The 13,064-nt window shown below is 37.2% G+C and overlaps 1 protein-coding gene across 2 annotated transcripts in view; it reads right to left on the reverse strand.

Moving 5' to 3' along the window:
- The window catches only part of STK24 (serine/threonine kinase 24), a 60,347-nt gene that overhangs the window by 11,013 nt on the left and 36,270 nt on the right, over positions 1-13,064 (reverse strand). For both annotated transcript variants that reach the window (XM_062020538.1, XM_062020540.1), the window contains 5 exons: positions 10,102-10,158; positions 6,212-6,320; positions 5,939-6,096; positions 530-715; positions 140-285 (listed from right to left, as the gene is read on the reverse strand). In XM_062020538.1, coding sequence (XP_061876522.1) covers positions 140-285; positions 530-715; positions 5,939-6,096; positions 6,212-6,320; positions 10,102-10,158 — 656 coding nt within the window. The remainder of the gene's footprint in view (positions 1-139; positions 286-529; positions 716-5,938; positions 6,097-6,211; positions 6,321-10,101; positions 10,159-13,064) is intronic.

Genomic DNA, 13,064 nt, shown 5'->3' on the forward strand with positions numbered 1-13,064 from the left:
CTGAAGCCAAGATCTCATCAGTTTACCATGATGCTAAGCTGAAAAGGTATCAATAACAGAACATAGGAATATATGTGCTAAAAGTAACTGCTTGGCTTCTATATTTACAAAGGATTATTTACAAACTCATCAAACTTACGTATCTGAGTCGTCAGAACTGGAGTCGTCATGACTTTGTTCAGACTTCCATCTCTTGTGCCTGTCAATAAGGTCGGTCAGGTAGGAAGTTTTCTTTGAGTTTCGTAAAATAAATTTGTGTTTTAAGAGTTCTTTTGCAGTAGGTCTCTTAAAAAAAAAAAAAAAAAGAAAAAAGTATTTTTTACTGCGTTCGAGAGTGTTAAATGGCTCCCTACAAAAGGATTAAGAATTCCAGACTTCAGTCTTGACACAAATGAGATTTTAAATCCACACAGTACCTAAAAAAAAGCTGCTGGTGAATATGTTGCCGCATGTTACAAAAGCTGAATTGCACTTATTCATGTAAACCAGTCAAGCTCATACAATACATTGACAAATAGACGAAACTCACAAAGCTTGGGTCCTTGTTTAAGCAGGCCTCAACAAATTCTTTGAGGGATTTACTGAAGTTCCCTTCCAACGTTGGTGGATTGTTCTTTGGAATGAGGAACAAAACCTTCATTGGATGTAATTCTGAATGAGGTGGCTCTCCTTTTGCAAGTTCTATGGCTGTTATGCCCAGTGACCAGATATCTGCCTGTAAGAAACGATGCTTTCAAGGTTAGATTTGAGACAGAGAAGAAACAGTGTTGCTTGCTATAGTGGTTTAATCCCAAACAGTCCCTGAGAAGCAGCCCCCCCAGCCCACCTTCTCCCTAGTTTTATTGCTGCACACAAGGTCCTACGGTGTGGGACATCCCTTTGGTTAGTTGGGGTCAGCTGTCCCAGCTGTTTCTCCTCCCAACCTCTTGTGCACCCTCAGCCCACTCTCTGGTGGTGTGGGGTGAGGAACAGAAAAGGCCCTGACTCTGTGCAAACACTGCCCAGCAGTAACCAAAACATCTCTCTGTTATCAACACTGTTTCCAGCAGAAGTCCAAAACATAAACTTGTACCAGCTACTAGGAAGAAAATTAACCCTACCCCAGCAAAAAACAGCACACTTGCAAAGATAGATTTTAAGCCTTTACTGCAAATAATTTCACATGTAAATTGTTTTTGTTTTAATCTGTTTATGGGGTTAATCACATAAAGTACACAGAGTTCCTTGGTTGTTTTTACTGTACAGCATAAAGTAGCTCTACTTAATAGTTTTAAATCTTTTTGAAATCAATACTGTTGATTTGGATCAATACTATTGATCTTGAAACACATTTTTTTTTTTTAAAGCAATGGTAGAGTTGTTGTAAATTATCATTTTATCCACCATATCAGGTATACTACATAAATATAGGGCAAGACTCAAATATTAGCACAAAGGAAAAATGATATAACATGCATAAGATTTTTCCTCCATCAACAAGCATCAGCAATCAGAAATTTAATACATCAGGATATCATTTTCCTGGAGTATAACACTGTCTTAGATGTCATTCATATTCATAGGACTAGAAAAATGAAATCCAGAGCAGTATTATTCAAATTTTTCAACTCAAAATACTTGGTCCAAGTATCTTCTGAAATACTGACAGCACTGTGATCTGTTTTGTAGACCACCTTCTGTGAGTTATGTCATATAGGTCAACAAGGCCTGACCTAATTCGAACATCCCTAAGTCACGCACATGCAAAATGCAGATCCAAAGGCTCACTGCCAGGTCAGAGAGACAAATCAAGTAATGCGGTAGAGACCAGTGCTACATCTGCCGTCACTTCATTTCATTGATAAGTTGGATTCGCATTGTTACTGGATGCCACAACATACATATTGGGTTTTCAGAGAAGATTCAATGTATTTGTTTCATAGGTTTTCATCATCAAAATGTGCTACTCTTTCTAGGCAACGCTGTCTTCCTAGATCTAAATCTTTCTGCCAAATCTGCCTGAAGCAATGCATTGTAATTCTCTATGTTCTCCCAAAATGATAGACCTGAAAGTCAAAAGAATGGATGAATAAACCCCTGAGAAAGGTAACAGAAAAAACATTTCACAGAAACATCTGTTTCAAAGGACAAGATATTAATTAAAGATATTTATGGGTTTTTTTCTGTTTCTTTTGAAGGGAGGAGGTCATACTGAGGTGGTGGCTGGTCTCTTCTCTCAAGTAATAAGTGATATGTCAAGGGGAAATGGCCTCAAGTTGCTCCAGGGGAGGTTTAGATTGTGTATTAGGAAGAACTTCTTCACTGAGAGGGTTGTTAAAACACTGACACAGGCTGCACAGGGATGTGGTAGAGTCCCCATCCCTGGAAACAGTTGAAAGACATGTAGATAAGGTACTGAGGGATATGGTTTAGTGGTGGGCTTGGCAGTGTTACGTTAGTGGTTGGACACAATGATTTCAAAGGGTTTTTTTCAACCATAATTCTATGAAATCAGAACAAAGTCTTGTTTTCAGGAAAACAAGAAAGATCTCAAGTGAGCTATCTGGTTTTACTCCCAGAGCATTTGGAACTTTGCTACACTGTAAACAGATCTATTTACAGGTACTAGATTGAGATTTCATTTATCACTGCTGTCTTTATTTAGTGTCCTTCTAATCTCCCTGTCTCAGTTGATATGCTGGGTTCTCTTTGACTAACTCACACAGCATTACAGGCTGATAGCTGCAATGTATGCTTTTATTCCACTATCACAGAAACATTGCATGACTTAGGACAAGCTCCTTCTTTCTCTGTTCAGTCAGTAGTCTACTGTTAAAAGCATAGTTAATGTTGCAAATAAGTATGGGGAAAAAAAACAAACAATCTGAGCCAATTACTGTGCCAGTGAATTTATGAAACGATGTTTGGTTAACCCTTGTTACAGAACTGCCATCTCACATTAAGCACAGAGGATTACATAAGTATGTGAGCTCTGAGGTTCATTTATCTTAACAGCATTATCAGCTAAGCTCTCTTCAGTCTGACTATAATTGTAACTTCTCCCTCACAGGAAAGCTTTTCTTAGTTATGAAAGAAAACAAGAGTCTTTGTGTAAGAACTGAGTTATTATTTCCAGCTCCTTCTGAATTTCAGTTTCTCAAGAACGTGTTAAAGACAAATGAATGGACAGATTTTCTTCTGCCAGACTTTGCCACAGACAGAGGATATGTATATATAAAGATATACATATATATATATAAAATACATCCTTTTTTTTCCTCATATATTTATAACTTTCTACTGCTAGTGATCTTGCTCCACAAAAAAAACATGAATGAAAAAGTCAAATAAATCTCAGTTGCACACTGCATTCTTTGAAGTCTAAGATGGGTTTTGGAAGTTCCACCTGAAGTAAGTGAGGTTAAGGTTCTACCTTGAGCATTCATTACTTTTACACAGTCTTAAGAGATATTAAAATGAATGTTAAAAAATTATAAAGTAATGAAAAGATAATAAAGATATATTGGTTTAAATACAAGCACTTTAAATGCTTCACACAAGGAAATTCCTCAAGTTTCTCTCTTCAATTCTGAAATCTGTGCTTAACAAGATATTTAAGTCAGAAGCACATCTGAATTTAGATGAGGAGTAACTATATTTTAATATCAGAAATTACTTAAAGTGAAAATCTGTATACTGGAATAATAGTTCTTGCATTAGTTATGCTGATAATACAGCTTAAGCTATGGTCATAAAGTCCACAAATTGTCCATAATGTTCTGTGATAATATTTATATTATCTGTGATAATATTCATATTATCACATACTACTATCACAGAAGCAAAAACAGTGCTGAACAAGAGACCTTAAGCTTTATAGTAATAACTAGCAACATTAGACCTCAGGATGCACCTGCCTTCCTTTAGCCTGGTTAGTAGTTTTATGTAAGAACTTAGGTTTTGCTTTGCCTTGCAGAGCTGTGCTATTTTAGCAGTCAGTATGAGCAACCGGAAAAGGAGCAATAAACAATTTAAGAGTTGGTGGTAGGCATACAGTAAATGAGGGAAGATGCAGAACTGTGTGAAAGAAGTAGGTGAACTGTGTCCAAGGCAGTGTTACAGAGCACTTTCAAGCTTTTATTGGGAACTCATCAGCATGTAGGAAGCAAGGGGATTTGACGGTGAAGAGCAAAACTGGGTAATATAGTAACTGCGTAATGGAAATGGCTTGCACCATTGGGACTAAAGCAGGACTGTCCTCTTCATAGCAAACATCTCTCTAGCACGGACAGTTTATGGAAGGAAAATGAGGTTTTTGCCTGTTTTCTAACATATGCCTGTTTCTTAAAATAAACGAGCCTTCTGAAGTGGCTGCTGTACAATAACAGCAAAACTATTGTCTATGTGATTTATTCTTGTCTCTAAGTGCCAAAAGGCTCAGAAACACAAATATGTACCTTTACTTCATTCAAAATTTGAGCTCCATACTTCCAGGGAACTGATCAAATATCCGAGATCTTGTTATGTCTGCATGACATTGTAGATTGAACCAGCTAGAAATCAAAACCTGAAGACTAAATCATGGACTAGATGACCTTTAAAGGTTCTCTCCAACTCAAACTGTTCTATGATTCTATGCTTCGTCCAGGTGAAAATCATTTTCAAAAGCCAAACCTCAAAAAAACCTCAGCCACAAACACACCAAAACCAGACAAACCAAAAATCATCTACAAAAAACTTGGTTTGCTCAACCTTTAAATTGATAATTTGGGGTTATTTAAGCTTCTAGAGGATTTGCAGAGGTCTGCTAGTTACTTTTATATAGCCTCTCTACAGAGAGATATCATATAGGGAAGGAAGTAATACTACAGTCAGAGTTGTTACTGGCAAGTTCCTTACGTGGATGAGGCTGGAAGGAAACACAGCCAATTTGTCTCATTGCATGTAATGTACTTGGTGCTAGAAAGGCCATGCCCCAAGTTCTGTGTTCAGTTTTGGGCCCCTCACTACAAGGAGGACATTGAGGTGCTGAAGCATGTCCAGAGATGGCTAAAAAAAACTGGTAAAGGGTCTGGAGTCTGATAAGGAGCGGCTGCAGGAGTTGGGGGTGTTTCGGCTGGAGAAGAGAAGGCTGAGGGGGCATGTGATCACTCTCTGCGACTACCTGAAAGGCAGAAGGGAGAGGCAGCAAGGAGGTGTACATGCAGCTCAGCCTAATATTAGTATTAAAAAACAGTAACTGACAAAATGAACTTTTAAAAGAGCAATGGGCATGAGCTGGCTTCAATGCATGTATTCCCTCCCGGAGACCGGGGACACCCAGTGCCATGCTGGTGAGTACATAGAGACTGGTAATGGGAACCACATCTCCGTTGTGATCCAAACTATATGTTATTGTGTAATGTGTTACTATGTAAATATCTACCAATAAGTAAACTTGGTACTAAACGTTAAATCCTCCCTGTAAAGATTATCTAAAAGAATATGGTCAGAGAGTAGCACAGATCCACGCACCACATTCTTCCACAGATTAATAACAGCACTTTCAAACAACACTTTCACTACTACCAAACCCATCTTCTTCAATAGTGTTGTTGATGATTTTTTTTCCTAAAAATCAAGTGGAAGCATTTAAACATTTTGTATATATCTGTGCTCTCCTAATTTTAAACAAACATCAAAAATTCTCATCAACAGGGTGGGACAAAAGGCGACAGAATGTACTTGTCATTACTGTAATATTTCTTGCTATCTGAGTTGGCTTAAAACACTATGAAACTTAAGGTCTGTATATAAATTAGGAAAGCTTCTTTCCTTGCCAACAGCTTTTATCTGCTAAATACCATCTAAATGAAACTTTGGCTGTGCCTAGAGATTATTAGCCACATTTGGAAGACCAATTTACATAATTCAAATTAATAAAGGAAGTGACTTTAGCTAGTGCCTTAAAATGCCTTACCTTAGAGTCATATGCCGATTGCTTTATTACTTCAGGTGCCATCCAAAATGGTGTTCCCACAAAGGTATTCCTCTTTATCTGTGTATCTGTTAGTTGCCCTGCTACCCCAAAATCTGCTAGTTTTACTTCTCCTTGTTCAGATAGCAAAACATTAGCCGCTGGAATAAAAGAAGATGAAACAAAAGGAATTAACATATTTAACATTGGAAGATTGTTCATTTATACTGCATGATCTCTTCTAATAGCATTACATACAAATAAAAACCAATTTACCTTTAATATCTCTGTGGATTTTCTTTTCAGAATGCAAGTAATCAAGTCCTTTGAGTATCTCCCTCAATATTGTAGCAATCTGGGTTTCATCGAGTGAGCCGGGTTCTAACTAGGAGGCACAAGAAATATTTTATATATGTGAGTACATACATATATATATATATATCTCCATATATAAAAGGAGAAAAAAATAACATTGGCTATAAAACTCCTTCTGTCACACCACAAAACTTTACCAAATATGTAGATGTGCAACTCCACAGATTCTATATAGACCTAAATCTTAAAGTCTGAGAAAGAAACTAAAAGCATACAAGGTACCACATCTATCACATATCCTACTACCATATACTGCTAGTGGTTTTGTGAATCTCTCAAACACAACTCAAACTGCTAGACTGACAGAGAACTGCATGTTCGAAAAGCTTTTTCATACAAAACTGAAGGCATAAATCTTTGAATCACTACAATTAAAGGTTCCAAGTAATTTAATTCTTACAATAAGAAACAGCAGTGGTAGAAGACCTCCAAGCTCTCTACAACTGATATAAAGCCTAGAAGTGAGTATGCTACTAGCTCTAAATGGAGAGAGGAAAGGTCACTACCCACAGAGGCTTCTTAATCAGAAGAGAGAGACTGAAACTGTGGACAACAATGAATTTTGGAAACATTCCAGTATTCTAGTTTACTCTGCAATAGCAGTCACTGAAACACAATCAGGAAGTTGAATCTCTGAAGCTGCAGTCTCTGTGAAAGAATTAAAATACTATATCCCTCAGAAATCATAGTATCATAGAACTGGATAAGTTGGAAAAGACCTTTAAAATCATCAAGTTAAACTATTAACCTAGCACTGTCATATCTACCATCAAAATCCTCAACTAGTAGGTAGGAACAGAGGAAAGATTTCATGTAATGCAGACAACATACGTATTTTACCTTTGTATCTCTACAATATTGTTTTGCTTTCTTTTAGATTTGATAATATACATGATACTGCCATTCCCTTCCACCCACTACAACATTCTCAAGGCTTTCCTTTGGCTAGGCTGCAAGCACTGGATCCAGACTTGGTAATGCAACATAGCACATCTAATAGGGGAAAACTCCTTTTGTCAGATGTTAGCTCACCTTAGTGATGGATGAAGTTAGTGAAAACAGACTAAGGCTGTGAATATCAAAACTTGTACCTTGGCACAAACCTAAATTATACTCAAAGTTCAGCAACATATATGTAATTGCATTAAATGTGCTTTCTCTGTGAGGTGTGGCTTTCAAAACAGACGGTGCATATTCAAGTACAGAAAACATGAGGTTAACATGACACGTATACACTTTGAACATGGAACTCAAGGTTCCCATTGCCTTGCTCTAAGTACAGAAACATCATGAAGTGAACTAGCTGTCCAGTCAGGCTCCAGTTGAGAACCCTAACGTGCACATTAGAATGAGGAAAACTTGCAGCAGAACATACACTGAAAATGATCAAAGTATATATGAGATGTTCAATACACACTTACATGATGAAACTGTTATAAATGTTAATAAGATCTCCCCTCAATCTCCTCTTCTCCAGACTAAACAGCCCCAGTTCCCGCAGCCCTTCCTCATAACAAAGATATTCCAGTTCCCTGACAGTGGAAGAAGTGTTAGAACTAAGCAAGCTTTAAATTGCTATTTCGCTGATGACACCAAACTGGGAGGACTGTCTGATTCCCCAGAAGGCTGTGCTGCCATTCAGCGGGATCTCGACCGGCTTGAGAGTTGGGCAGAGAGGAATCTCGTGAGGTTCAACAAGGACAAGTGCAGAGTCCTGCATCTGGGGAGGAACAATCCCACGCACCAGTACAGGCTGGGGGTTGAACTGCTGAAGAGCAGCTCTGCAGAGAGAGACCTGGGAGTCCTGATTGATAATAAACTACACATGAGCCAGCAATGTGCCCTCATGGCCAAAACGGCCAATGGCATCCTGGGGGCATCAAGAAGAGTGTGGCCAGCAGGTCAAGGGAGGTTCAGCTCCCCTTCTACTCTGCCCTGGTGAGGCCTCATCTGGAGTACTGTGTCCAATTCTGGGCTCCTCAGCTCAAGAGGGACAGGGAAGTTCTGGAGAGAGGCCAGTGCAGGGCCACCAAGATGATCAGGGGACTGGAACATCTTTCATATGGGGAAAGGCTGCGGGAACTGGGGCTGTTTAGTCTGGAGGAGACTGAGGGGGCATCTCATTTATATTTATAAGTATATAAATGGTTGATGTCAGGAGGTTGGGACATCCCTTTTTTTCTATAGTAGCTAGCAACAGGACAAAGGGTAATGGGATGAAGCTCGAACACAAAAAGTTCCACTTAAATATAAGAAAAAGCTATTTCACTGTTCAGGTGAGGGAGCCCTGGCACAGGCTGCCCAGAGGGGTTGTGGAGGCTCCTTCCTTGGAGGTCTTCAAGACCCATTTGGACATGTTCCTATGTGACCTGATCTAGGTGAACCAGCTTCTGCAGGGGGGTTGGACTAGATGATCTCTAAAGGTCCCTTCCAATCCCTACCATTCTATGATACACTGAAAATGATCAAAGTATATATTACATGATGATTTCAGTACAGTTTCTTCAATAACCTTTTAGGATGTGACCTAAGACTTTGTACTATTTCTAGGTAACAAATATTAGGGAATAAGCATTATCACACAAGTAAAACTTGTGCAATTAAAAAAAAAAAAGACAAGAAAATGTGTTAATGCATTTTCCTTCTGCTCTTTTATAGCTTTTTGAAGTATGAACAAAGTAATAATTTATAAAAGTTCTAATTGGTCTTCTGTTAGGAAAAAACTACCATAACCATAAGTAAACTTCTTCCAGCATGTCTTTGTGGTGAACATTATCAGTTTCTACACAATCACAAAACTCTTTCTAAATGGATGTGGAAAGTAAAGGTACCAATGAGTTCCAAAAGGTAATTACAATAAAAATATAGCAGCACAACTGTAGAAAGCCCACATTTAATAATGCCTCCCATCTTCTGGATATCACCAGAAGAATCCCTCTACATTGCCCTTTTCCCTTTTGCTCAGGTATTTATTAGTTGCTCTACTTGAGAACAGCAACCTATGCTAGAGAGACATTCCATCTTAATTAGTTTAACAATTTTCACATATTTAAAACATCTATTTTTCTTTCTATACTAGTAATTCTTAAATCCACAATAAAAGATGGCTTATGATTTCGGTTGGTTTGTTTGGGCGTTTTTTTAATAGCTGAAGTGAAAGGACAGCACTCAGTCATAGAAAACAATCTGCAAGGAACCTTTTGCACTATGATGGATTTTGCATTATGTCCCAGGTGCACAATCTGGCACTTGCTCTTGTTAAATTTCTTACAGTTGGGGATTGCCCAGCTCTTTACTTTATCCAGGTCTTTGTGAGGCTTCTCTACCCTCAAGGGACTGCACAGCTCCTATTTATTTAAATATATTTTTTCACAACAGTTTAAATTTCATTTCTGCCTATTTAGACTTCAATGAGACTTCAAACAGGGAAACTTTTGTTTGGAGTGGGAAAGATACGTTAAAATCCACATATTAGCAGCAGTTGTGGTGGCTGAATTAAGAGACAGAAAAAACTATTTTCAGCCACTAGTGCTCTCTGGCTGACTGAAGATTAGCACTCCCAGATGTTTATGTCCTGCTTCCAGTATTATGTTGCTTAGCTCCCTTCCATCTATACAAATAATCAGTCTTGCCTCAGGGAAAAATCACATTTTGCTGGCATTGACAAAGAGTTTTTCTCCTTTACGGGAAATAAACATCGTCACAGCCAAATGACCTATTGTTGTTTCCAAACTCATAAGATAGGAAAAATAATTTGTGAGACACAATAAAATCACACATAATTTACTTACTAGATCAAGGGCAGAGCCTCCACCCAGATATTCCATTATTATCCATAATTTTGTATCCTGCAAAACAAAAACAACAAAAGAGTGTTAATTCAAAAAACCAAATAGTTATTAAGTTAACAGGACTCATTGCAGTCTTTTCACTGAAGAAAGAATCTACAGTTTTGAAACATCACTAACAAGTAACTGTTCTTCCAGAACACCTTTGGATTATTCTCAAAGATATATTATTCTTAATGCCATCTGATAAGGAATTAATTTAGTCATAAACTATTTACATGACTGTGTGTTCAAGAAAGTTTAATTCTTTTCCTCTAAACTAACAAAAGGAAAGTTACTTCACATTTAGCATGGGTGAGCTCATAGACAATAGAATTTCATCACTTCCAACAATTGATACATGATCTTTTGATTACACCCAAGCTCATTTCACTCTACCTCTTTTTTGGACTGATACTAATACTACTAGAACACAGAAAGTATCAGGGAAGAAGAAACTTCTCTTTAATCACTACCAAAGGGTCAAGTAGGAGACAGAAACTCTTGTCTTTATGCTGGCTAGAACTGAACAAATATTCTGAGCTTGAGTTCACCAGTATATTAACTCCTAAAAGCCACCTAACTACTTGTTCTTTCAGACTCCTTAGTATATTATCCAGAAGCATCTTCTGAGACAAGACAGAGACAGACAGGGGACACTAAACGAAAATGGAGAAGAATAAACATATGTTTTATAACTCTAATTATAGATATTCAGCATACCAAATAATTACATTACGTAAAATATTTTCTTTCCTTAGAAAAAAAAGGATTCTTGATGTAATTGATTATCTTTCTTTGTACAGATACTTCAAAATGTTTTCTTTAATGAGCCTGTCTCCTGTCTAGATTGAACTTCATTAAAAATTTACTTGAACAGTCATCTGTCTGACCAAAGGAAGAACACTGGTACTGTTTCTCCACTAATGATTATGCATCTGACATATTGTATAGAACTGTGGACAACTATGTTCAATAAAGATGAAGCAACCTTATAAAAAAGGTTATTTGACTACAGTAATTTGCTAGCTTTAGCAAGTAAAATAAATACTACCAACAACAACAAAAAATCAAGCTACTATACTTTCAAGGAAGAGCTTGATAAATACCATAGGAATGTTTCACACAAGATCTGTAGTACACTGAGAAAGAGACTGGATCCACAAAGTGAAATTGGCAGTCCACCTTTTCCTTGCAGCATCAACCTTTAAGCAGGTTTTAATGCAAGGCCATAAATCTACCAGACAGACCTTCAAATTAAATTTCTGCATGGAACATATGGTGGGCTTTGTTTTAGTTATTATAGTTATCAAGTTATATTGTGGTTAGTTTTAACTCTATGCATCAAAATATTCACAAGACTTCTAGCACAAGATTTCTAGCACAAAAACATAAGGATGTCTCAGAACAAGGAGTACATAAATGGCAACAATATTCATTTACTTTAGGCTGCAAAATAAAACAATGTAAAAATAGCAGCTCAGAATCAGGGCAGGTAAGACTCAGAATACTCATCTATAAATATGGATTGAAATTTTTAGAAAAGTGATAGATGTATTGCAGAACATAACTTTTTCTAAATCTCCTGAGGGATTAGAAAATTTTAGCCCCTAGTATCCCACTTAAACCTTTTAGTCATTATTATAGCTGTAGTTCCACCTGCATCTGTCCCTTCTCTGGGCTCAGAATGCACCTTCTGTAAGTGAATGCACACAGCTCTCCCCATCTACCTCCAGTTACACAAATTGTACTATTTTTGTATAAGACCATGGATTAGAGTTCCTTCATGGTCCACTATTTTTAAACATATAGATCCAACTAAATTTAGATACCTTTCTTCAGAAGCCAACTAATATTATTTGACAAACACAGTGTTGCTAAAAAATAGTTTAAAATAAGAGCCAAAAGACATTTTTTTAGGGACAAAAAGTAATTGAAAATACAATCTTAGTATTTATATACACCATTTTAATAATGCTTACTTTCTGCAGACACCACAGATAATCCAAGAATTATTGCTTATTCTGAAGGAGTACCTTAGAGTACTGAAATATTTATTTCACTGCTAAGAGGAATCTTTGCTCCTGAAACTTTCATCATCACCTGCTTGGGGCCACATGTCTGAATTTACCATATAGAAGCCACAGATCCAGTAAACTCAGTAACTACTACATTATAAAACAAGTATGGAAATGCAGTTAGGAAACACATACATAACTGTATCCCTGTCCCTGGGTGAATCTAAGCAATAGCAGTCCAATACAATTTATATCTGTAGTCTTAGATTCAACATGATTTTTAATCCCCTGTGGTTTGCCCTTCTCCTTGCCACAGAACTATTACTCAACTTCATGGATGTTTGGGGTGGGGGTTTTAAAATTTTCATCTTTCATACAAAGTATCTGAACAGATACAATTTCTGCTGTAATGAATCTCACTATCACTTTAACTAATTCTTGCTGGAATTTTAACTTTCATATTTAAAATTTGCATGCATTGCTTAACAAGGAAATACAAAGAAATGCTTTTGGTGAGACAGTTTTAATGAACTGCTTCATACATATTCTACTTTAGGGCCAGTAACCTACATATACTTAATTTATGCCTCGTAACAACAGCAAAAGGCAAGTAGAGCACTACTATCAATTGACTTTGGCATCACCAGAGCAACGTGTCTCCTTTCCAGAGTATCTCTGGCATGCTTCACATTCCCCAACACCTACTATCACTTTCTTTTTAAATCTACCCAAATTCCTTTTTTGCTTGTACTTGTCACATTCTTCTGTATATATTCTTCAACTAGCCTCTCAAACAGGACCAAAAGCACTAAATTTTCTTCCAAAGCCTAGATTAGTAATTACATATTACATATAAGCACTTGTACTCTCAAGATGACACTATGCATACATACTAGACTAGAAACATTC

Source organism: Colius striatus, chromosome 1, assembly GCF_028858725.1.
Source record: "Colius striatus isolate bColStr4 chromosome 1, bColStr4.1.hap1, whole genome shotgun sequence".
Taxonomy (NCBI): domain Eukaryota; kingdom Metazoa; phylum Chordata; class Aves; order Coliiformes; family Coliidae; genus Colius; species Colius striatus.